Below are 26,815 nucleotides of genomic sequence, written 5' to 3'. Positions count from 1 at the left end.
CCATGCAGATGTTAAGCAGACCAAGTAAGGAGGTTTTGTATGGGGGGGACAATGAGTGTCGAATTTGTTCAAGATAAAAGTGAATTCCTACAGTATTTTGATAGGTGAGGAATATTTGATTAAATTTAAGTTTTACAATGATAGGTTGTTACGAGTATATTGATGTTTTCTACAAAAGATAATTGGCCAGATTCGTCTGACAGGGTTTCCCAAACTTGGTCCTGGGAACCCCAAGGGGTGCACGTTTTGGTTTTTGCCCTCACACTACACAGCTGATCCAAATAATCAACTAATCATCGAGCTTTGATTATTTGAATCAGCTGTGTAGTGCTCGGCCAAAAATATAAACGTGCACCAAGGTCCCCAGCACAGAGTTTTGGAAAGACTGGGCTAGAATATTCCCTCCCACCTGATCTCGCTTCCTCCCGCCTGCCTTTCGTCGATGCAGATACGTATTTACATGGTTACAGCCATCTTGTCAATATACTAAATAATCTTTTGTAATCATCCTGCGATCTACCTTGACGATGGTAGGATTAACATGATGAGTTAAGTGTAGGCTTTATCTTGTGGAAGCAATTTCTTGAATATTGTAAAAAAAAAAATACCCCGGCCGCAGGGTAATTTACTGACTCGTTTACAAGTTTCAACAAGAAGATGGAACATGTGTTTCATGATGTCTGATGACTGATTTTGAAGAAAGCTAGTCTCCGTTTCACTGCAAAACAACCTTTTTACCAAGGCTGACACAAATGTTACATGGGTATAGCAAAGTCATGTGTGTGAGAGAGAGAGAGAGTCCTGTCTGACATTGGTACTGACTCTTCCACTCTCCTCCCCTAAGTACTTCAACAAATATATAAGCACCAGAGCAGTGATTTCACAAGAGGAAGCATTAGCAGACCAGAGTGAGAGAAGAAGAAACTATGGCAGAGAACAAGATGGGGCAAAACATTGGGGCTGGGGCTGGAATTTTTGCCAAACGAGTACAAAAGTCATTGAATCGTGCTCAGGAAAAGGTAAGCAACAAGTTAGTGAACCGTGATATCTCTGTTATCCAGAAATCAAGATTGCCACAATTCATTAGGCTATTCTACAACTACTAGTTTAGTCATTTGGGCTACTTGAACTTAATGACACTTAACTGTTTCCCAAAAAGCATCTTCAGGCTAAGTTCATTGTTAGAACCATAAGATGAACTTAGTTTTAAAGATGCTTTTGGGAAACCAGGCCCTGTTTATGTATTTTGGTCAGTGTGGAGGAACCTACTCTGAAAACATAGTTTACCAAGCTACCAATTAGTTCACACCAAAAGCAGTTAAGCCACACTAAATGTGCTACCACTACGAAAAGTATAGTATACTTAACTAAAGTTACTGTGAAAAAGTAGTTCACTACATCCAAACTACTTTGTGAAAAATGATCATATATAGATCAGAGATGTCAGACTATAAATTGCAAGAACAGATCAATTTGGGGTCATATGTTAACAGAATGTGTAATTTATCCTATTAAAGATTAATAGGATAAATGTTTCAAGATTATGTTTCAAGTGAGAATTAGGCAGGTCTGATGCTGAAAAATAAAAGGAAATTATTGCCAACTTCACTCATATTTTATTTTCTTTGTGCAAAAAAAGTTGTGTGTAGTTCCAGTAGGAAAAAAGTAATGAACTACTGAAAACACTACCTAGATTTGAATTTAGTTGAATTACCACCAAGCTACTGCAAAATGTAGTTAAATTATTAGTTGAACTACATGATATTGGTAACAGTAGGCCTACGTTGTCCACTACAGTAATACAATTTCTTCAGACAGTCTCTATTGAAGCTGACTGTTGGCGTGTTCTTTACCACCGACACTGACAGACCCAAGCAATTGATGGCTTGTGTAAGGGCTTTAGACAGGTTTGAGAGTTTAATCTGTTTGAAGAATCATAACCTACTGAATGTAGTTGATGTTGATATCTCAATGACCCCAGGTTAATTCCTCAAAAGACAAAAAAAAAACAACAGTTCAAATAATATTCAATTGACCTTTTTTTGTGAACTAGCCTATATTCCCAACAGAAAGCATTCACATTAATGTTGTGCTAGTCTGTTAATGCCATTTTGTTGATGCTGCATGTGGATACAATCTTCGACTTCCTGCCTCTGCATACACTTCCTCTCCCTCACTGCTCTTTCTCGGTGGCTTTGTGGTTCACTTGGCCTTGGTGCTGGCGTACTGCTCTGCTAGTTTCACTTTGCTGCTGAAACCCCCGAAAAGTTTGAAATGTCTGTCAGATGAAATCGTTTCAATTGTGCCCAAGTTCCATCCTATCATTTGGGGTCCACAACAGATGTAATTTTGGAAAAGGGGAATAATATACATTTTGTTGGCCTGGGTTTGGAAAATAGTGAACATTACACCAGTAAGTTTCGATGGTTGTTTAGAATCATTATGGAATACAATGTAGGGCCTAGATACTGTAAGTATCATGAAGGACGTGAACCACCCGAGCCACGGCCTGTTCACCCCGCTATCATCCAGAAGGCGAGGTCAGTACAGGTGCATCAAAGCTGGGTCCGAGAGACTGAAAAACAGCTTCTATCTCAAGGCCATCAGACTATTAAATAGCCATCACTAGCCGGCTACCACCCAGTTACTCAACTCTGCACCTTAGAGGCTGCTGCCCTATATACATAGACATGGAATCACTGTTCACTTTAATAATGTTTACATCCTGCTTTACTCATCTCATATGTATATACTGTATTCTACTGTATTTTAGTCAATGGCACTCTGACATTGCTCATCACAATATTTATATATTTCTTAATTACATTCTTTTAATTTTAGATTTGTGTATTGTTGTGAATTGTTAGATACTACAGCACTGTTGGAGCTAGGAACACAAGCATTTCGCTACACCCGCAATAACATCCGCTAAATATGTGTATTTGACCAATACAATTTGATTTGATTTGAAGGGTGATTGTCAGTACCTCACACAGGTCAACCTGAACAAAGGTACAATACCTATTATAGAGAGTCATGCCCATTAATGTTGATTGTTAGAAAGCTGTGGATATATCAACCGTTTTGTTTTTGTTCTGTCATAGGTCATGCAGAAGCTGGGGAAGAACATGGAGACTAAAGATGAACAGTTTGAGCAGCACTCCCAGAACCTTCTCAAACAACAGGTACCGATGAAGAAAAGCTCTGCTTCAATGTCATGCTGTTTCTGTCTCCCATGGTGAACTGCAACTCTGATGCAATAGATGTTTGTATCGACAAGCCCACTTTTTGTAACATGCTGTACTAGGCCTATATGACTCATACTGACTGTTACTGTTGGTTGCTCAAGTCTCTCCATCCCCTAAAGGCCTTCCCACACTGTACGTCGGATTCAGTCTTTATTACATGTCACACATGTTACATGTCACACTGTGCGACGTATTCAAATCTTGATTATCAACCTGGCCAGATCGTATGATTTGTTTCAGTTCTCTCGTCACATTCTGCGATTGTCATGCAGTGCAAGGATACTTCAGCGAAGTAGGCTACATCAACTGTGTCAACTGGGCGTATCAAGCATGGCATCTAAAGAACGACAACACACCAGCAAGGTGTCATTGCCAGCAGTGTTCCTCCTATTGGTCAGTCACCCGATCCCTGGTGACTCGTACGAGCTCGTAACACTAGCCAAACTCCACGATAAAGGCTCAACATTTCTGACACTTTCAGAACTTTGTCGGAGCTTACAACACACGTAGTGGTACATACTCATCAGATCTATATATACCCTGTCATACTGAACGAGAGAAGACGTCAGACAATCGTTTATGACCTAAGAACTTGCCCACGACGTGGACATTTTGTCTGGCACAGCAAAGCCGTGGCATAAGACGGAAAAATCTTAGTCTGTGTGGGCCTTTAGGCACATAAGGACCATATTCACTCGACTGAAATCTTTTTGCGTTGATAACTTTAGGATCCAAACTCTGAGCATTAGGAATGGTTGTCTTCCTTTCATTTTTTGTTGACATTATTATTTTTTCTATGTAATTTCATTGACTGATATGCTGTCAAATGGCCAACTAACTAGCCACTGGTTGGTCGCTCATTTGAAAAAGCACTGGGAAAACCAGAGGTTGTTTTGTCTGCTAAATCAGTGGTTCCCAAACTGTGGGGCGCGAGGGTCCGGCTTTAAATTTAGTTTTGAATGTTGTAATAGTAGAATGCACAAGACGCATCACTTCCTCTTGTCATGTTAGTTATTGCATACCTTAGAGCTATTTATAATTTGTCAGAAATGTCCAGATCAACTAGCTTTAAAACTGCAACATTTTCTTTGCACCCCATGACAAAATGTGTAGAATTATAGGAAATTAGCTTCAAACCTGTAAAATTCTCTCCACTAGGGCCTCCCAAGTGGTGCAGCAGTCTATGGCACTGCTGGAGGCGTCACTATAACCCCGGGTTTGATCGCAGGCTGTGTGACAGCCGGCCGTGACCGGGAGACCCATGAGGCGGGTCACAATTGGCACAGCGTTGTCCGGGTTAGGGGTGGGGTTGGCTGGTCGGGATTTCCTTGTCCCATCGTGCTCTAGCGACTCCTTGTGGCAGGCCGGACGCCTGCAAGCTGACTTCGGTTGCCAGTTGTACGATGTTTCCACCAACACATTGGTGTGGCTGGCTTCCGGGTTAATTAAGCAAGCAGTGTGTCAAGAAGCAGTGTGGCTTGGGAGGGTCGTGTTTCGACGCATGGCTCTCGACCTTCGCCTCTCCTGAGTCCGTACCGGAGTTGCAGCGATGGGACAAGACTGTAACTACCAATTGGATATCACAAAATTGGGGGAGAAAAAGGGGTAAAAGTACCCCAAAGAAATCTCTCCACCAACAAGAGGAGTGTGAACAGTTTGTCATGAACAGTGCTTGTTCCCGTAAATATACTTTTATCAATTTTAGAATAAGGCTGTAACGTAACAAAATGTGGAAAAAATCAAGGTTTGAATACTTTCTGAATGCACTGTATGTTGCAAGGGAGCTATCTCTGATGTTCGGTTAACTGTTTATCTGCCCTCAGATCTGTGTGCATTTTTAAATATCTGTATTTTGGGTCATTTCACCAAATCAACACATTAAGAAAAAAGTTGTTTTAAAGGGGCTTTTGAGTGGCTTAGCGGGCTAAGGCACTGCATCTCAGTGCTAGAGGAGCCATTACAGACTTGGTTTGATTCCAGGCCGTGATTGGGAGTCCCATAGGGCGGCGCACAATTGGCCCAGCGTCGTCCGTGTTAGGGCTTTGCCGGGGATGGCTGTCATTGTAAATAAGAATTGTTTCTTAACTGACTTAAAGGTTAAATATATAAAATGTATTTTTTAAAAGAGCGACTGATGCTAAAAAGCTACTTGTTTGGAAAATGGCCGATGTGGCATTGATATAAGTCAGAAACATTTATTCTAGTGTCAAAATTGACTACAATGTGTGAATGGGTTAATTTTGGTCATAAAGTAGTATTGTCCCAAAAAATTATTTGGGAGAAGATAGGAAAAAATTAAGGGTACCATAACCATAATCCTGCCCACAGCTGGCAGCCCCCAAGTAACCTGATCATAATGCCCATGGTCAATTTGGTTTGACATTTGATATCCTTATTGGGCTTAGGGATCATCAGGAAATTACACAATGTACATGGGACAATATTTTAAAGGTCAATATCTCCAAATGTTAATGATTTAGAAATCATAAACCAACTATAAATTGTAGAAGTTCATATATAAATATTGACAGCATTTAATGAGACAACATGAAAATATTGTCCCATTTACATTGTAATTTATTGACGGTCCCTAACTATCTCCAGAGATAAGCTATCCAAAGTCAAAACAAATTTGCCACTCTTCCCACCTACGAGCACACACGAGACACCCACATCAAACCTTACCCCAAAACCAACTCAAGTTTGAATTCAGTCATGGCCGCTAGCATTTAATTAACCAAACAATGGCCACCCAACCTGGTTTTAGAGCATTTCGTATTATTCTGTACGTAAATCTGAGACATTCCATTTAGTATATGTTAGAGATGGTTACTTAAGGCTAAAATGAAAGGAGGGTGGTTGGTGGGGGTGGATGGGTGGGTGTATATCCATCTCATCATGGTAAATTTTAGCTAATTAGCAACTTTTTAGCTACTTTGAAACTACTTAGCATGTTAGCTAACTCTTCCCCTAACCCTATTAGCTAACCCTTCACCTACCCTTTAACCTGACCGTAACCCTTTAACCTAACTCCTAAACTTAACCCTAACACCAAGCCTACCTAACGTTAGCGAACTAGCTAATGTTAGCCACCTAGACAGAATTCATAACATATCATACATTTTGCAAATTGGTAACATAATACAAATTGTAATTGATAACATATCATAAAAAATGGAGTGTCTGGATTTCCGTAGAGAATAATATGAAATGCTCTGAGACCAGGTTGGGCCCCCATGCCTTGCGTAAAACAATATACTCCTTATTCAGAGATTCCTTTTTTTTGTCGTTAGTTTCTCTGGCTCCTTGAAGCATCAACATATAAGTAAAAAAGGTCATCCTTGTTCGAAAAGGACACTGTCACTTTTAAAACACATACGGTACATTCTTTACTGTTATTGTTTGTGGTATAATTGTACATCTTGAATGTTGAAGATCCTGGTGTCTTTCTCTTTCAGTGTTTTTGGAGATTTATCTTCTGTAAAGGTGACGTCAACTACTGGAATGGGTCTTTGATTGATGGATGCTCTCTCTGTAAGAAATGTACTATAACAACTCCCTCATTGAATCTTCTGTCTTTTCAACCAACAGAATGATGGGGGAAGACTATTCAAAGAAGTCCAAGCATACTTCCGTGCAGTGAAAGGTAGGAGCTGAGTTGTCTATTTCATCTCACTCCATAGCAGAGGTTTCTCATGGGCACAGGGAGCACCTACAGTTCTGATCAGTCTAATCAAATCAATTACATAACCGGTGGCTTAATTTAAGTTGTTAAACAACAAAACTGGCAAAACAGACAGGGTTGGCTTAGAGTGTTGACAAATGTTATCCAATTTTTATTGAAAACATAAATACATTTGCACAATGAGCACTTGTCTCTCAAATACATTGTTACCGTTGTTGGTTAGCAAGCTAGCAATTTTTTTTTGCCATATTTCCATTGAAATTAAATCAGTCAAAACACCTCAAAATGAGACATGGTATCAAGAACAAAATGAAACTAGCTGAAAAGAGCCACTTATGATTCCCCACAAGGTAGTTTGTTGTCATTGTTGCTAGCTATCTGTCAATCCAGAATTGCAACAACTCAGACCTCTGCCCCATTAAGGCTTCCGTATTGTGTTCATGATGTTGTCAGCTAACCCATCTATAGATTCAATACTTATCTTTAGTGTTGCCATGTGCATTTAGGCAGTTCAGGCTGCCATATTCATATTCAGGTCAAAACCAAATATCTATAATCTTTGTGTTGGCACAAAATCAGAAATCTTTACCCTATTATTTTTTTTCTTTTGGCTTTGATGTAGTTGTAGGCCTATATTTTGTACAGTAATGTGTTAATTTTGACACATTGGCCCAAGTCTCTTTTTGTAAACTGACCATACTTTCAAATCCTCTCTGGTGGCATGAGGGAGAAAGTAAAGAGGGAAGTGAATTCCGTCTATTATTAGATCGTTGTTTTTGCAATGCTGTCTATACTGTCAATTTATAAAAGCCAAGAACTGAGGACCATTAAAAAGGGCAGACTCAGCAAATGAATGTATTATTCATTAAAGCAAGAAATGATTGTGTTAGTATTGTTTGTTTTTAGTGCAACCGTTTGCACACCACTTCAAATGAAGCCCATGTTGTTTTGACCTTGCGTAGGTATAGCCGAATCAGAATTGTGCCTAAAATCCAAAACTTTATCTTCATGTTCTTTCCATTATGATTTCTGTCATGCCAGGTTGTATTTATTAGGTCTACATTTGACACTTACCTGTGATTTCTGCTATCAGAATATGAATATCGCATTGAAAAGACGGGTCTGATTGTGTTCAGATCTGGCTGACCCCTTCAGGAGGTGGTCAGGGATGGATCGTGTGCGGATTTCTCCTCAGTCTTGATGTAATCAGGCTACTGAAAGTGCATACAGTGGGCGATGTCATCAGCACCCCTCCCACAAGTCTCCAAAAAAATGTGTATTTTGGGACCGAGGCACCTTTTCATTATAATGTCAGAGGAAATAGGTTCCAAGTGTGAGGAAAGTGTTTGCTGGACTCAAATGCTAGCCAGCTAACTAATATTTAGAAAATAATGTTTGTCTGGCTAGAGTTATGCTAATCTGTTTGCAATCACTTTAGCATTGCTTGCTAGCTTGCTGGCTAGCTACAGAAGTTAGCTGCCTAGTTAGCTACTGCCAATTGTGTTGTCATCATATTTAACCTATTCCACCGTTTGTAGACTGCATACTGGCATTTGAATATAGCGTGGGAAAAGGGAATCCGGAAACACTGTGGACACGTTAGACACATTTAAATGTAGACTCATGACGCCTCCATGATCAGAACTATGATCAGAATACTAAAGCTGCATGAACTGTCAAGTCTAGACACAGCCTTATTAGTGTACACCGTAGCAAAATGTTTTGCTGCAGAAAATAAGAGTTACTTATTGGACAACTAATGTAGTCCCACCTTGTTTGGTAGTGAATACTACCCTTGACAGTGTCTGGGGATGTAGTGAATACTACATCCCCAAACCCTGTCCCCTAGCCTAGTTAACAAGTGATCTGCTAGGCAAGTGGTGTTATCTACACACAAACATTTTTATGACAAATGCAGTCAATTTTCCTTCTGTCCTTCTCTACAGTGATGCATGAGACATCCAAGCGACTGTCCCAGACGTTAAGAGACGTCTACGAACCTGACTGGCAGGGAGGAGAGGACCTGTCTGTCATCATGGAGGTGGGCCATAGCTGAGTATTTTGTTGTGGTCTATAGCAGGGATGGGTGCGGTTATTTGAATATCCAAACAGATGTTAATATTAGATCACTTGGGAGAGTATTCATTTGAGAGAAAAAATAAAGGTATATTTTTAACAAATAAAAAATGTCTAAATGTTTATAAAACGTACATTGCTACATAACCTACAAGGATAGACCATTATATATAATTTTTTATAATACAAGTTTTTTATAATACCTGTAGCATTCACACGTGTAGCTTGTTACTCTCGGTCAATCAAATTGCCGTTAGTCAGTGTCATGTGTCGCAAGTGAAGTGGGCATATTTAGAATCAATGCAAAATGGAATTAAAATGACGGAATTAAGTTGGCTAAATGAGAAAAAGTGTAGCGGTCTTTATATGTACCACAGAAGAACCAAGAAATAAAGAGTGACACCTCAGCTGTCTTTTTGGGGCTTTTATGTAGATCTGCAATGGTATTATGAAAAGACAGGACAGGAATACTTCAGTCTTCAATGCACCATCTGACAAGTTGTTCTATAGAGGAGGGTCGTGACCTGACTATCATTAATGTGATGACTGCTATTTATCGAATAAATACCTATGTTTAATTATTACTCAATTAAATTAATCATATAACAATTAACTCATTAGGAATTTGGGGCACCACAGGTTAAGTTGTTTAGAGTTACTATCTCCCAACTTAAACTCTAAAGATGATCTAAATATTTTTTACATCAATAACAGTCAATTATTAATTATTTCCTCATATCAGTCTCATTCTGAACGTCGTTGACTTTGTAAATCTGCACGAACCCTAACCTAAGTGATGAATCAGCGATACACAAATTGGCTTAATTATGTATTTACTAATTAACTAAATAATCACACAGAAATACATAAACACACACACACGGTATAGGTTATTGATTACTAACACAATGCAATGAAAACAGTCCCTAGTGGACTAACCCGATATGATGGCTTGTTACATAATGGAAAGAGGATGGGGAAAGATAAAGTGTGGGAGAGACAAAGATGGTGAACTTATCGTACATACATCTGGAAACTACGCTCACCGTAAATATAAATATTTAACACCCTAACAACCACTTATTAGGATTAGAAATGCAACGTATATTTACTCGTAGATGTCTTTCTCTGTCGTCTCTCTAAAACCACTCGGGCCATCAATGAGGAGTAGTTCGATGTAAGTATCTGGTTGTCCACCAGAGGTCACAATGTCCTTTTGTTCTGGAGTGTTCTTAGAATGGATCCTTCAGGTTTACCACACAGTGGTGAAAGGGTTCAGTCTTCACGTCTTTGGTCAATTTTCCTAGACTACTTTACATGCAGAGCTGCAGACGGTGCATGTTTTAGTCTAGTCTTCACCTTCTTCACTCGTCGAGTTTCAGAGGGTCTTACCATTTTCTGGTCTTCTAGTTTTAACCATTTCAACGTGTGGACCACATTCTCACGTTCTCTGGACTGTATTTAAATTCTCAGCGAGTCCTTTTAAGCACTCTGGCCTTGGTGGGTGTTCCATCCTGTTGACACAATGTCTGTGCTCACATGGGCATGGTTATGACTGGGCTCAGGTTTATATGAAAAGCCATTATCTCATTTAAAGGCTAAAATCACATTTCTATCTTTTCAAAAATAGTTAATCATGTAATTTTTACAACATTTAGATTTAAATCTGATATATACATTGTGAAAGCTCTTAAAGTTACAATGTTTCCGTTATAATGTCTTTCTGATCATTTTAATGACATCACAAAATATACATGAATTTTCCATATTCCATCTATCATCATTCCCAACATTCTTTGTTAGAAATATTGTTTCATTATCCACTTTTGGATGTTGGAGTTTTGGCGGCAAAGTCTCTGTGTAACAAAGGATTTTCAGTCTTCCATTTCTGCAGAGTGGGGGAGAGTTTCTGCAAGGTATTTATGGGGGGGGGGGGGGTCTGGCTATCCTCAAATCTTTGCCTAGCTGATGGCTCCATTTGATCCTCACCAAGGAGAGACGGTCATGACAGGAGCATGAAGAAAAGTGAAACACATATTCTGTCTCACATCTCTAATACATTGCTAGGTGCTTTCAGTGTTGACAGTATTAAAATACAACTCATGTACAAAAACACTGTAATACAGACAATCTACAAAGTGAAATTGTATTTATCCCATTCAGACCTTAAGGAGCTAAAACTACATCTCCCACAATGCAACCCTAGCATACGTTGGCAGCTCAGATAACCATCGGCATCACAGAAAGACTTTCTAACTAGCAACAGCAATACTTTTTAGCACTCTGTAAAACTATATAATAACAATGATACAATAACAATGATACAACTCTGAAAGTTATGTGTTTCAATAGTCGCACACTCCCTTATAACAATACCTATAGCATTAACCGTGGGGTGCTTTATTTATTTAACTTTGTGGACTTCTACACAGGAGCAATCTGTGAAACATACCTGAAACATACCTTTCTCTCTCAGTGTTTTCTCAGACTGAGGAGAACGGGAGCTACGGGTAGTACCAGGGTGTTAGGTTCCGTAAGCACCTAGGTTTAATGAAATGAAAACCGAAGATGATATCATCCAGCTACTGTAGCTGCCAACTTAACATCAACAGGCAGTAGTAGCACAACAAATTAAAATATAAACCAAAACTAAAGTTCCTGGCGGTCATAGTGATCTGATTCCCTCTTCTGTCTGAACTTGGAACATTCGTGTTAGCGGGCTTGGGCCACTGACCCTTAACCTGGATGTTCTGTTCTGTGTTGTGTACTGTTCTAATAATTTGAAGTGTGCTGGAATAACCAGTTTAACTCTCCTACAGAAGTAGGCTACAATGATCAACCAACAGGTCTGCTGTTTCATATGAATGTAGTTGTTGTAGACATGTATGGGGAATACAGAAAAATTGCCTTAATTAGCCTTGCTACTTTAGCTAGCTAGCTGGCTAACTTACCTCGCTACTGTAGCTAGCTAAATTCTTTACAACGATTTGATGCGGTCAAGATGGGCTCTACCAGATGGTATGATAGATAACCTATGACATCAACAAGTTTGTCTAACTAGAGTGAGTCGGTTTGTCTACTTTCTGCCTCTCCACAGCTACCAACACTGGCCCCTCGTCCTCTCTCGCCTCTCCCCCACCGTTGTGCCGAAACAAAGACCTGCTCTCTTGAGTAGCGCGAGCAAGTCTCCATTGATGTTTCCCCGCAAAATGTTTTCTTTAAAACACATGTATTTCTACTATCCGGATATCCTAAAAAAATATCATGATATATTTGAATAGTGAAATCATTTCAAATGTCCATCTCTAGACTATAGTTAGAATCCTGATTAACAAGGATTCTATTGACAAACATTTGTTTGAGATTTAAAATAACAGTGGAGCCTACAAGAATACCAGTGTGTTGACCAGAATTTCATTTTGAAAGACGAGTGCTTTTTCATTTGTTTAATTTATTTACTCACACCAAAGAAAAGAAGTGACAGAAAAAACAGTACAGATAAACAAACTGGTAAAAACGGTGTGCAGGTGTTGTAAGCCCACATTTACGTTATGTTACAGCCTTATTCTAAAATGTATTAAATATTTTTCCCTCATCAATCTACACACAAAACCCCAAAACAGTTTTTCGAAATTTTGCACATTTATTAAAAGTAAATCAAACTTAAATTTCACATGTATGTACGTATTCAGAACCTTTACTCAGTACTTTGTTGAAGCACCTTTGGAAGCGATTACAGCCTCGAGTCTTCTTGGGTATAACGCTAAAAGCTTGGCACACCTGTATTTGGGGAGTTTCTCCCATTCTTCTCTGCAGATCCTCTCAAGCTCTGTAAGGTTGGATGGGGTGCGCCACTGCAGAGCTATTTTCAGGTCTCTACAGAGATGTTCGATCGGACATGATTTCAAGTCCGGGCTCTGTCTAGGCCACTCAAGGACATTCAGACACTTGTCCTGAAGGCACTTCTGCATTGTCTTGGCTGTGTGTTTAGGGTCGTTGTCCTGTTGGAAGGTGAGGTCCTGAGCACCCTGGAGCAGGCTTTCATCAAGGATCTCTCTGTACTTTGCTCCATTAATCTTTCCCTCAATCCTGACTAGTCTCCCAGTCCCTGCCGCTGAAAAACATCCCCACAGCATGATGCTACCACCACCATGCTTCACCGTAGAGATGGTGCCAGATTTCCTCCAGAAGTGACGCTTGGCATTCAGGCCAAATAGTTCAATCTTGGTTTCATGGTCTGAGAGTCCTTTAGGATCCTTTAGACTGTCATGTGCCTTTTACTGAGGAGTGGCTTCTGTCTGGCCACTCTACCATAAAGGCCTGATTTGTAGAGTGCTGCAGAGAAGGTTGTCCTTTTGGAAGGTTCTCCCATCTCCACAGAGGAACTCTGGAGCTCTGTCAGAGTGACCTTCAGGTTCTTGGTCACCTCCCTGACCAAGGCCCTTCTCCCCCGATTTCTCAGTTTGGCTAGGCGGCCAGCTCGAGAGAGTCTTGGTGGTTCCAAACTACTTCCATTTAAGAATGATGGAGTCGACTGTGTTCTTGGGGACCTTCAATGCTGCAGACATTTTTTGGTACACTTCCCCAGATCTGTGCCTCATCACAATCCTGTCCTGGAGCTCAATGGAAAATTCCTTCTACCTCATGGCTTGGTTTTTGCTCTGGCATGCACTGTCAACTGTGGGACTTTCTTTAGACGTGTGTGCCTTTCCAAATCATGTCCAATCTATTGAATTTACCACAGGTGGACTCCAATCAAGTTGTAGAAACATCTCAAGGAGGGTCAATGAAAACAGGATGCACCTGAGCTCAATTTCGAGTCTCATAGCAAAAGGCCGGAATACTTATGTAAATACGTTTTCAAAAATGTTTTATGTAAATTTGCAAATATTTCTAAAAACCTGTTTTTGCTTTGTCATTATTGGTATTGTGTGTAGATTGATGAAGAAAATGTTTTCTTTAATCCATTTTGGAATAAGGCTGTAACGTAACAAAATGTGGAAAAAGTGAAGGGGTCTGATACTTTCTGATTGCACTGTATATGAAAACCACACCACAAATATAAGTTAAACAAAGCATATTAATTATAATTGTACATGATATACTCAGTAAACAAGAAAAAAACATGTTTGAGGCTACATGGATGGGATTATTGGCTAGTTTGGTTCATCAAGCTGACCCCAGTCTTCGCTTGAAGTTATTGAGGGATGATGAGGTTTTGGCTATGTGAAGATAAGAATTCCGGAGTATGATACCTCTGTATCTGATAGAGAATTAAGTATGTGAGGTGTGGCAGTGGGGAGGGTGAAGGTAATCTCAGTGTCTTGTGTTATATAGATGGATTTCAGAATTAACCTGGAAGAATCCATTGAAGGGTTTAGGTAAACTGTCTGGGAGGTATGAGTATTTGTAGTGCATAATTGACGTATGTTCTAAATAGACTAATGTTCTAAATAGACAAGATATTTAGTTTCTTAAACAAAGGTGCAGATGGAGCCAGGTAATTAGAGGATGTGGCTAGTCTTGCAAATGTATTATGAATCATTTGTGTAGGTAGGAGGCATATGTACTGGCCCAGACAATATTACAGTAAATGAGATATGGGTAAATTAAGCTATAGTATAGAGTTAGGAAGCAAGCCTGATGAACCAAACCACTAATCTTTCTGATGATACCAACCGATTTCATCACTTTGCTACGGACAAATTGAATATGATCTTTCTAGGATAACTTTTCATCAATTAGAACTCAAAGGAATCTAGTGGATGTGACTTGTTCCATTTCATTTCCCCTAATTGATATTCTGGGTCTTTTTTTTTACAGTATTTCTTATTCTTACTAGTGAATACAATAAAGTTGGATTTTTTTACATTTAAAGATAATTTGTTTATCTGGAACCATTCAGAAAATGTGGCCATACCTGAGTTGGCTTCATTAATTAGTGAAACAAAATTATTGTGTGTGAAAACCACATTTGTATCATCAGCAAAGAGAATGGGAAGTATGGTAGAAGACACAGCAGCAAGTTCATGAATATACTGTAGATTAGGAATAACAAAGGTCCAAATATCGAAGGATATATTGGCCCTGGTAGATGCACTGCCATTTGCATGAAAAAATTGTGCTTCATCATAATAAACAGCTATATAACCAATTATATGTATTATTATGAAAAAAAACAATAATACAATTTAGAAAGTAATATTTCATTATCCACCGTGTCAAACGCTTTGGATAAATCTGAAAAGATGGCAAGAGCGTATTAAGGGCTGTAAAGATTTTATCCACAAGTTGCAAAAGAGCAATATCTGTGTTGTAGTTTTTATGAAAACCATATTGGTGGTCATATAGAATAGTGTTGATTTAAATGTTTCAACATTCTCTTATACTGTACATTCTCTTAGTGTTGGGCAGTATATTATTTCCATGTCGGTATGTTTCAGATGAGGCAGAGGCAGTTCTTTCTGTGAATATTTTGTAAATGTCGAAAGCAGACTGAAGATTTTTTTAAATGTATTTTTTACCTTTTCTTCCCATTATTACAGAGTGAGGACTTACTGTGGAACGATTACGAAGAGAAACTAACAGACCAAATAGTCCGCACCATGGAGAATTACACTGGCCAGTTTCATGAAGTCAAGGTAGCTTCTGATGTACTTATATCAACTGTTTTTGGTGCAATATACAGTGGGGAGAACAAGTATTTGATACACTGCCGATTTTGCAGGTTTTCCTACTTACAAAGCATGTAGAGGTCTGTAATATTTATCATAGGTACACTTCAACTGTGAGAGACGGAATCTAAAACAAAAATCCAGAAGATCACATTAATAACTTAAAAATCATACAATTTGCATTTTATTGCATGACATTAAGCAGAACTAAATAGTTTGTACAGAAACCTTTGTTTGCAATTACAGAGATCATACGTTTCCTGTAGTTCTTGACCAGGTTTGCACACACTGCAGCAGGGATTTTGGCCCACTCCTCCATACAGACCTTCTCCAGATCCTTCAGGTTTCGGGGCTGTCGCTGGGCAATACGGACTTTCAGCTCCCTCCAAAGATTTTCTATTGGGTTCAGGTCTGGAGACTGGCTAGGCCACTCCAGGACCTTGATGCTTCTTACGGAGCCACTCCTTAGTTGCCCTGGCTGTGTGTTTCGGGTCGTTGTCATGCTTGAAGACCCAGCCACGACCCATCTTCAATGCTCTTACTGAGGGAAGGAGGTTGTTGGCCAAAATCTCACGATACATGGCCCCATTCATCCTCCCCTCAATACGGTGCAGTCATCCTGTCCCCTTTGCAGAAAAGCATCCCCAAAGAATGATTTTTCCACCTCCATGCTTCACGGTTGGGATGGTGTTCTTGGGGTTGTACTCATCCTTCTTCTTCCTCCAAACACGGCGAGTAGAGTTTAGACCAAAAAGCTCTACTTTTGTCTCATCAGACCACATGACCTTCTCCCATTCCTCCTCTGGATCATCCAGATGGTCATTGGGCAAACTTCCGACGGGCCTGGACATGCGCTGGCTTGAGCAGGGGGACCTGGCGTGCGCTGCAGGATTTTAATCCATGACGGCGTAGTGTGTTACTAATGGTTTTCTTTGAGACTGTGGTCCCAGCTCTCTTCAGGTCATTGACCAGGTCCTGCCGTGTAGTTCTGGGCTGAGCTCTCACCTTCCTCATGATCATTGATGCCCCACGAGGTGACATCTTGCATGGAGCCCCAGACCGAGGGTGATTGACCGTCATCTTGAGCTTCTTCCATTTTCTAATAATTGCGCCAACAGTTGTTGCCTTCTCACCAAGCTGCTTGCCTATTGTCCTGTAGCCCATCCCAGCATTGTGCAGGTCTACAATTTTATCCCTGATGTCCTTACACAGCTCTCTGGTCTTGGCCATTGTGGAGAGGTTGGAATCTGTTTGATTGTGTGTGGACAGGTGTCTTTTATACAGGTAACGAGTTCAAACAGGTGCAGTTAATACAGGTAATGAGTGGAGAACAGGAGGGCTTCTTAAAAAAAACGAATAGGTCTGTGAGAGCTGGAATTCTTACTGGTTGGTAGGTGATCAAATACTTATGTCATGCAATAAAATGCAAATGTAATTACTTAAAAATCATACAATGTGATTTTCTGGATTTTTTTTTAGATTCCGTCTCTCACAGTTGAAGTGTACCTATGATAAAATTACAGACCTCTACATGCTTTGTAAGTAGGAAAACCTGCAAAATTGGCAGTGTCTCAAATACTTGTTCTCCCCACTGTATCTGGTTCACATCAACTTTTATCTCCCCATGTGTTTACATTGCTGCTTTGTCGTACAATCAAGAGACTTATAGTGTCGCTTGACTCATGGGGATTATGTTTAGAAATATCACTTCTCCCCGTGCCTCTTAGGAACGATTGGCCAAACGCGGTCGGAAGCTAGTAGACTACGATTCCTCACGGCACCACTTGGAGGCGCTGCAGAATACCAAGAAGAAAGACGATGCCAAAATCACAAAGGTGTGTTGAAAATGAAACGTCAATTATATATTTTTTTGTCAACATATTTGGATAAAGGTACTGAAGGCATTTGAATGCCATTTCTCTCTAACCAGGCAGAGGAGGAGTTCAACATAGCCCAGAGTGTGTTTGAGGAAATCAACAAAGAGATGAGGGAGGAGCTGCCTGTTCTCTATCAAAGGTAAAGTCAATGGACCACAGCACATCAGCATCATGTTCATTATGCATGAAAAAAAATTTGTTTTACTGAAATGGGTGAACTACTGTACTTATGAAATACTGAATGTTCATTTTCTGTTACAAAATGTTTTCAAATATTGTTCAGTTGCATACCGTAATGAACTCGACCAGCTTACTGTAAACTAGTAGTGGTTCCAAAAGACTGGCCATGAGAATGGCTGTGTATGCAGGGGCCTATTTAATGGGATGGAGTGTTCAGAATGTGTAGAGCAGACATGGTAGAATTGAACTAACATGTATACTGAACAAAAATATGAACGCAACATGTAAAGTCTTGGTCCCATGTTGCATAAACTGAAATTAAAGATCCCAGAAATGTTCCAAATGCACAAAAAGCTTATTTCTCTCAAATGATGCACACATTTGTTTACATCCCTGTTAGTGAGCATTTGTCCTTTGCCAATATATTTCATCCACCTGACAGGTGTGGCATATCAAGAAGCTGATTAAACAGCATGATTATTACACAGGTGCACATTGAGCTGGGGACAATAAAAGACCACACTAAAATGTGCTGTTTTGTCACACAACACAATCTCACAAAGTCTCAAGTTAAGGGAGGGTGGAATTGCCATGCGGACTGCAGGAATGTCCACCAGAGCTGTTACCAGAGAATTGAATGTCAATTTCTCTACCATATGCTGCCTCCAACATGATTTTAGAGAATTTGGCAGTACGTCTAACTGGCCTCACAACTGCAGACCACGTGTAACCACACATGCCCAAGACCTCCACATCCGGTTTCTTCACCTCCGGGATCATCTGAGAATTGTACCCGGACAGCTGATGAAACTTTGGGTTTGCGAAATTGAAGAATTTCTGCACAAACTATCAGAAACAGTCTCAGGGAAGCTCATCTTGACCTGATTGCAGTTCGGTTTCTTAACTGACTTCAGTGGGCAAATGTTCACCTACGATGGCCACTGTCACACTGGAGAAGTGTGCTTTTTACAGATTAATCCCGGTTTCAACTGTACTGGACAGATGGTGTCGTGTGGGCGAGCGGTTTGCTGATGTCAATGTTGTGAACAGAGTGCCCCATGGTGGCGGTGGGGTTATGGTATGGGCAGGCATAAGCTACGGACAACGAACACAATTGCATTTTATCTATGGCAATTTGACTGCACAGAGATACCGTTACGAGATCCTGAGGCTCGTTGTCGTGCCATTCATCCGCCGCCATCACCTGTTTCAGCATGATAATGTACAGCCCCTTGTCACAAGGATCTGTACACAATTCCTGGATGCTGAAAATGTCCATCTTCCATTGGCCTGCATACTCCCCAGACATGACACCCATTGAGCAGTTTGAGATGCTATGGATCTACGTATACAGCAGCTTGTTCCAGTTGCCACCGATATCCAGCAACTTCACACAGCCATTGAAGAGGAGTGGGACAACATTCCACAGGCCACAATCAACAGCTTGGTCAACTATTCAAAAGAAATGCGTCACATTCCCAGTCATTTGAAATCCATAGGTTAGGGCCTAATACAATCATTCTAAATGGACTGATTTTCCTTATGAACCGTAACGCAGTAAAATCTTTGAAATTGTTGCACATTGAGTTCATATTTCTATTCAGTGTAGAAAGAAGAATCCTTTGTCTAGTATATTTCTATCTGTAAACAGCCTGAACTTATTTGCACCAAGTGGCTCCAGTGTAACAGACTATTTCCCCTTTTGTCTGAAGCCGGATTGGCTGTTACGTGACCGTCTTTCAAAACATTTCCAACCTGAGGGATGTCTTCTATAAGGAAATAAGTTTGGTGAGGTTGTTTTTTTCCTACATTCTAAATATGGATTTTATTCTCCCAAAAGGAATAAAGCGATTACAGTATTTTTGACACATCTGCATCACTGATATAAATAATAGATGTTACTCTGTGTGATGTAGTGTGGCATCTCACTGATCAGATTAAGAAATGTACTGCAAGTCGACTGATATTGACTAATAGAATAACCCCTATTGGTTGCAGCTGAACCATGAGCTTTACAGTGTGATGAAGAAGCTGGAGACTCAGCATTCAGGAAAAGCGTTCATCATCAAAGGCCTCAACGGGTCAGTGATTTAGATGACCATGAGAATGTATCACATTGGTTTAGCCTCTCATAGTCCATATGTGATATACTGTATATATTGCTAATCAAGTAAAAGTCAACAGTCAATTTATTTTCAATTGAAAAAAACAAATATTTATTCTTGACTGTCTCTCAATAAGTCTGAAATTTGGAAAATGATCTGAGAATATCAGACCAAATGTTCTGCCACCAGCCAGATTAACTCACCCTCTATCTCCTCTCTTAGCACCAAGTCCAAGAAGAAGAAATCCCTGGTCATCTCGGCACCCATCCCCTGTAACACTGCCTTCCCCTCGGACCACACATCCCTCCAAGCATCCGCAGCCCCCGAAAACAGCAACGAGACCCACACCCAGAGCATCTCTGAGGAGCACGTTTCCCTCGCAGGAGAGGCAGATGAGGGCACTCACAGCGTCCTCACGTCAGAAACGTCCGACTTCTCAGACGAGCTGAGCTCCAACGGCGCTGCTACGCCCAACAGGCGGTCGGCGTGTGACAGCGACAACGGGGTCGGGAGCGACGTTGCGTCAGAGGGTCTGAGTGATGTCCGAGAGGGTGGGGCTTCAGAGGAGCAGGGCCCTAGCCAATCCGTCGGGCAAGGGCAAGTTCAAATGTCAGAGGTGACTGGGTGTGAAGTCACAATCAGTCAGGAGGCTCTTCCAATGTCCACAGAGAGCGACGTCCCACATGACACTGAGCAGGAGAGTGCACCTGTTTCTCCAGAGAATGTTAAAGCCAAGCCCCCACCTCGTCCTGCTCCACGCTGCTCCTTCCCCCCCTCTGAGAGGCACTCCTTCCCCCCTGCGGAGGCCAGCCAGGTGGAGATGAAGGTGGAGGAGGGAGAAGGGGCTTCCCAGGCCCTGCAGGCAGGTGATGCAAAGAAGACTGGAAATTACTCAGACTCCCAGAATCCACCTGGTTTCCTTATCAAGGTGATTCTCTATTGTAGTAGTGGTACTCTCTTTATAATATATTATAAGTTTAATTCAACGTTACTATTAGCATTTCTGCTGAGTTTGTCTAAAAGTTGTTTATGTGGCGCTGTGATTGATATCAGGGAGTGGCGCTGGAGGGTCACGCTTCAGAAGACGGGACGCTGCAGTTTGATGTGGAAGACGTGATTCTCATGTTTGCCGACACAGAGGAGAAGGTATGTTTGTGTTTATTTGTTTGTATGTCAGCCTCTGTGTCCTTGGCAGCGTTGGGGGTAATGCATTATGTAATCAGATTACTTTTATGAGTAACAGTGTAAAGTAACTCGTTACTTTTTCACATTTGGTAATATTATTACAGTTACTTTGTCAAATGTATCAACTTATTTCTTAATTTAGTTCTCGAGCGAGCAGAGAAAGGCTGTTTGGAGAAATGTCATGACAGCTGCTGTCCATAGAAATGTATTAGGGATGGGCACGTTTATTTGACTCTCCGAACGGACATTGGTATTAGATTACTTGGAGAGTATTCATTTGAGAATAAAAAAATATATATTTTAACAATGAAAAGGGTTTGTCTAAAATGAAATAAAACTGACATTGATGCATAGCCTACAAGGATAGACCATTACATTTGACATTTTTATAAAACAACAGTTTCATGACAGCTCCCCATTAAAAAAAGATACACCGGTAGCCTTCACAGGTGTAGCTTTTTGTTACTGTCTGTCAATCAAAGCGGCGATAGTCACAGGCTTCATGTGAAGCAAGCAATGCAAAATGGACAAAAAATTGGCTAAATAAGAAGTAGGCTACAATGATCAACCAACAGGTAGGCTGTTATATATATGAATGGAGCCTTGCTACTTTATCTCGCTAACTTAGCTGGCTACTGTAGCTAGCTAGCCTCTACCAGATGGTATGATAGATAACCTATGGCAGCAATATGTTTGTCTAACTAGCGTGAGTCGGTTTGGCTACTTTCTCTCTATCCCTCTGTGCCACACACATAGACTGTCACACACAGTTTTTTTTTTCTTCTTTAAAACATGTCTTTCGACTATCCGGATATCCGAATAAAAATGTCATATTATTCGAATAGTGAAGTAATTTAATCCTTAAATGTATACAGGGCGCACCTGATCTTTGCCATGGATCGCTTCTGTGATAGCAAAGTCCATAGAGGGCTTTCCCATCTAGTGGCAAGTGTGCCCTCTATTCATCTATATTGGTCCGTGTACATGCAGTCTATAATCAGAACTGGCGGCTCGAGAGATTTTGAATTATTATATATATATTTATTTTTTTACATCTGTACAGATATATGGCTAATAAAGCAGCCCATATACAGTGCGTTCAGAAATTGTTGTTACAGCCTGAGTTCAAAATGGACAAAATATATTTTTTAATCTCACCGATCTACACACAATACCCCATAATGAAAACATGTTTTTAGACGAGTCAATACTGAGTCAATACTTTGTAGAAGCACCTTTGGCGGCAATTACAGCTATGAGTCATCTTGGGTATGTCTTCTTTGCACATCTGGATTTGGGGATTTTCTTCCTTGCAGATTATCTCAAGTTCTGTTAAGTTAGATGGAGTGGCGGTGAACAGCAATCTTCGAGTCTTTCCACAGATTTTCAATGGGATTCAAGTCTGGGCTTTGGCTGGGCCACTCAAGGACTTTCACATTCTTGTTCTGAAGCCATTCCAACGTTGCTTTGGTTGTATGCTTGGGGTCATTGTCCTGTTGGAATGTAAATGTATGCGCCCCCCAGTCTAAGGTAATTTGCACTCTGAAGCAGGTTCTCATCAACCTGTATTTGGCTCCATTCATCGTTCCCTGTATCCAGACTCCCAGTCCCTGTCGCGAAAAAGCATCCCCATAGCATGATGCTGCCACCACCATGCTTCACGGTAGGGATGGTGTTAGACGGGTGATGAGCTTTGCCTGGTTTTCTCCAGACATAGCGCTTCATTCAGGCCAAAAAGTAACATTTTTGTCTCATCAGACCACAGACTCTTTCGCCTTATGATCTGTCTTTCCTGTGCCTTTTTGCAAACTTGCATGCTATCATGCCTTTTTCTCAGTAGCATCTGTCTGGCCACTCTCTCTCATAAAAGGTGTTCGATGGGGTTGAGGTCAGGGCTCTGTGCAGGACAGTCAAGTTCTAACACACCAATCTCGACAAACCATTTCTGTTTGGACCTCGCTTTGTGCACGGGGGCATTGTCATGCTGAAACGGGAAAGAGCCTTCCCCAAACTGTTGCCACAGATTTCCCTTCACTGGAACTAAGGGGCCTAGCTTGAACCATGAAAAGCCCAAGACCATTATTCCTCCTCCACCAAACTTTACAGTTGCCACTATGCATTCGAGCAGGTAGCGTTCTCCTGGAATCCGCCAAACCCAGATTCGTCCATCGGACTGCCAGATGGTGAGGGGGATTCATCACTCCAGAGAAAGCATTTCCACTGCTCCAGAGTCCAATGGCGGCGAGCTTTACACCATTCCAGGCGACACTTGGCATTGCGCATGGTGATCTTAGGCTTGTGTGCGGCTGCTCGGCCATGGAAACCCATTTCATGAAGCTCCCGATGAACAGTTCTTGTGCAGATGTTGTTTCCAGTGGAACTCGGTAGTGAGTGTTGTAACCGAGGACAGTCGATTTTTACGCACTCGGCGGTCCCATTCTGTGAGCTTGTGTAGCCTACCACTTTGCGGCAGAGTTGTTGCTCGTAGACGTTTTCACTTCAAAATAACAACACTTATAGTTGACCGGGGCAGCTCTAGCAGGGCAGAAATTTGACGAAATGACTTGTTGGAAATGTGGCATCCTATGACGGTGCCATGTTGAAAGTCACTGATCTCTTCAGTAAGGCCATTCTACTGCCAATGTTTGTTTATGGAGATTGCATAGCTGTGTCCTCAATTTTATACACCTGTCAGCAACGGGTGTGGCTGAATTAGCTGAATCCACTAATTTAAAGGGGTGTCCACATACCTTTGTATATATGCTGTATATATTTCGGAGATCTACGGACAGTTCCTTGGACTTCATGGTATCATTTCTGCTCTGACATGCATTGTCAACTGTGGGGCCTTATATAGACTACTGTTGTCCCGATACCAGTATTGCGATACTACGATACCAGATTTAGAAGAAAAAAAGAAAACACAAAGCAGACTTAACTCTCGGGTCCTTTAAAACCTACTTTTGTGAAATAGTGTGCTATAGCTTGCAAAAGAAACAAATAAGACTCTAGGTGACAACACAGGCTTTTTTCCCGATTAGGACTGTTTTTCTCAAGAAATTGAGTCTGCTTCATGTTTTGCTTCCTGACTTCCTTGTATCGCAATACTGGTACCATGACAACCCTAATATAGACAGGTGTGTTTCTTTCTAAATCATATCCAACCAATTGTAATTGGTATTTATTAGAATCTCCATAAGCCACTGCAAAAGCATCAGCTACTCTTCCTGGAGTCCAGATGAAACATGACATAATACATTGTACAGAACATTATTAGTCAAGGACTGAAATAAATAAATGTAAAACGTCACACAGCCTACATATCAGTACATACACACAATATCGAGGTAAATTGGTGACTGGTGGACTCCAAGTTGTAGTGACATCTCAAAGATGATCAAAGGAAATTGGATGCACCCGAGCTCAATTTGGAGTGTCATAGCAAAGGTGTATGAGAATGTATTAAATACATTTTGAATTCAGGCTGTAACAACAATATGGAATAACTCAAGAGGTATGAATACTTTCTGAAGGCACTGTATAGTGTAGCACATGTAGACTAGCACAGTAAAAGCAGCTCCACAGATGAAAAGAGAAACTAGTGGTCAAACCTGAGTTAGTAAGTAGCCTATCTTTGGTAGAGCGTGCGAGGCTCGCCTTGCTCCCTCCGACAGTCAAACAAACAGTGAGATTTTGAGACGTTTTCATGAAAGTAACGCAAAGTAATACTATTATTTGTATTTACAGATGGCATACACGTTTGTTATTAAGACACATGAAAGTTCACATGTTCCAGAAGGCATTTCTGCCCAAAAACGCATTTTGCGTTCTAATGCCTCTCCGGTGAAGTGCGACATGTGCCTAGCTTCCTGAAACAGGTCACATATATATAATTAGTAAAAACGCATTACTTTACAATATTACTTTGTGTGGAAAGTAACGCTTTACTTTTGTTAAATGTAACGACTAATATTACTTTTTCAAGTAACCAATCGCAACACTACTCCTTGGTGTAGTGTAACGTCCAAATAGGAACACTAAGTAAGTAATACTAAAGGTCACAGTCTTAACTTAGCACTGTGCATCAGACTGCCCTAGTTTCAGTGACACTGAAGTTGAACAGTTTGCCCATATGCATGTCACTTTAAATGTGCTTGTTAATGTGCACCAAATACATGTAAATTCTGAGAGTTTCTCTAGAGTTCCCTTTTTACCAAGATAACAGAACCTGGCCTGTTTTCAAAGCGTCTAAGTAGGATTGCTGAACTAGGATCATTTTTGCCTTTAAGATCATAATGAATGAGAGGAGGGACCTGAACCTAGATCAGCACACTTATTTGAGACACTTTATGAATATGGGCCATGATCTCTACTAAAATGTGAATAACATGGTTGTGTGTTTTTTGTTAACCCTTACCCACTACAGCAGGAAAGCATGGCGAAGGGGGTGAAGGAGAAGACCTGTATCTAGCAGGGAGATCTATCAGATTCAGAATGAGCCAATGGTGGCCTTTCGTTTCCTGCTGTCGTGACTCAGCACAACTGCACACAAAATGGCAATGGACCAAGATGGTGTGGAGGACTTCTTAAAAAAAGCGAGAAAAAAAGAGGAACACAAGCCCCATGTGATTATTACTCACATGCTTCCATGTCGCAACTTGTTGGTAGATACTGATGAGTTTCATACCTACCGGGAGATTTTTGCAGAATGTTCTGGATTGTTCACCCATGATGGTCTAATCTACAGTATTTTGCCCTTGTTTGTATTGTTATTGTGTAAGTCTAGAAACTGAAATGTATAGAAACCCTCTTTGTATTGATGCCGTTGAAAGATGTATAGTTTAATAAAGTTAAGTGCTGAGAGCAGTGGAGCTGTTGTTCAAAGAGCAGTAAGAAGAAAAAAAAAGCTATATTTCAGCATACTTACCATTCTGTCTAAAATGGGTTTCATGTGTTTTTAGGGCAGTTACTTTTCCATATGCCCCTAAGTCAACGTTTCCCAAACTCAGTCCTCGGGACCCCAGGGGGGTTTGGTTTTTGAATCAGCTGTGTAGTGCTAGGGCAAAAACAAAAACGTGAACCCCTTGGAGTCCCGAGGACAGAGTTTGGGAAACCCTGCCCTAAGTAGTCAAGCACCTGTGTATCACACTTTACAGCACAAGGTGGCGGTAGTGGTCTAACACTTAAACTACAGAGACGAGCCTTTTCCACTTGAGATGCTTTTCCAGTTTTTTTGCAGTGATTTTGAAGCTATATTAGCATCAATTTTATAAATCCCAATGCCCTACAGTGGTTGCTCATTTAAAAGTTGTGTCATACTCCAGCACAGCTTGCGGGCTGCTGCAGCATTCTGTGGCACGTTATCTAATTGTCAGTCATTTTTTTCTGTTAATGCAAGTTAGTGCTAGTTTGACTACCAGAGGGCATCTTTGAGAAGCATTTGATAGTCTTCCATATTGGCATTACCAGATCATTTAAAACCTTTTTTGTAATAACATAGTATATGGGATTGATTTTAAGAAATGTGGCTTAATTTGATTAATATTATGGTGTTTCTATTCAGAGAAAAATGAAACCCTCAGGGTTTCCGTTAGGATGGAATGGAAAATATGGCGCTGTATGTGACGGTCGGGAGCAGGCTACGGCATAGGAAGATTGAAGGATTCTACATTGTTTGCCTTCATTAGACAACTTTGTTCCAATATTTCTGTAAATCAGTGATTTACATTACATTTACATTTTAGTCATTTAGCAGACGCTCTTATCCAGAGCGACTTACAGTAGA

At 40.7% G+C, this 26,815-nt stretch overlaps 1 protein-coding gene across 2 annotated transcripts; it reads left to right on the top strand.

Moving 5' to 3' along the window:
* The first annotated feature begins 371 nt into the window (after nucleotides 1–371).
* Nucleotides 372–25,896, top strand: LOC139564909 (bridging integrator 2-like). Of its 2 annotated transcripts, XM_071384820.1 has the most exons (13): nucleotides 403–548; nucleotides 845–1,019; nucleotides 3,105–3,185; nucleotides 6,840–6,894; nucleotides 8,880–8,974; nucleotides 15,555–15,650; nucleotides 17,411–17,518; nucleotides 17,614–17,699; nucleotides 19,453–19,528; nucleotides 19,739–19,821; nucleotides 20,068–20,773; nucleotides 20,899–20,991; nucleotides 25,457–25,896. In XM_071384820.1, the coding sequence occupies exons 2-13, from the start codon at nucleotides 927–929 to the stop codon at nucleotides 25,499–25,501; spliced, it is 1,617 nt and encodes a 538-aa protein (XP_071240921.1). In that variant the 5' UTR covers nucleotides 403–548; nucleotides 845–926; the 3' UTR covers nucleotides 25,502–25,896. The 2 variants fall into 2 exon arrangements, with proteins under 2 accessions (XP_071240912.1, XP_071240921.1); XM_071384811.1 differs by having other exon boundaries at nucleotides 372–1,019.
* The last annotated feature ends 919 nt before the right edge of the window (nucleotides 25,897–26,815 follow it).

The sequence above is a fragment of the Salvelinus alpinus genome, chromosome 2 (assembly GCF_045679555.1).
Source record: "Salvelinus alpinus chromosome 2, SLU_Salpinus.1, whole genome shotgun sequence".
NCBI lineage: Eukaryota > Metazoa > Chordata > Actinopteri > Salmoniformes > Salmonidae > Salvelinus > Salvelinus alpinus.
This window is presented reverse-complemented; position numbering and strand designations above follow the sequence as displayed.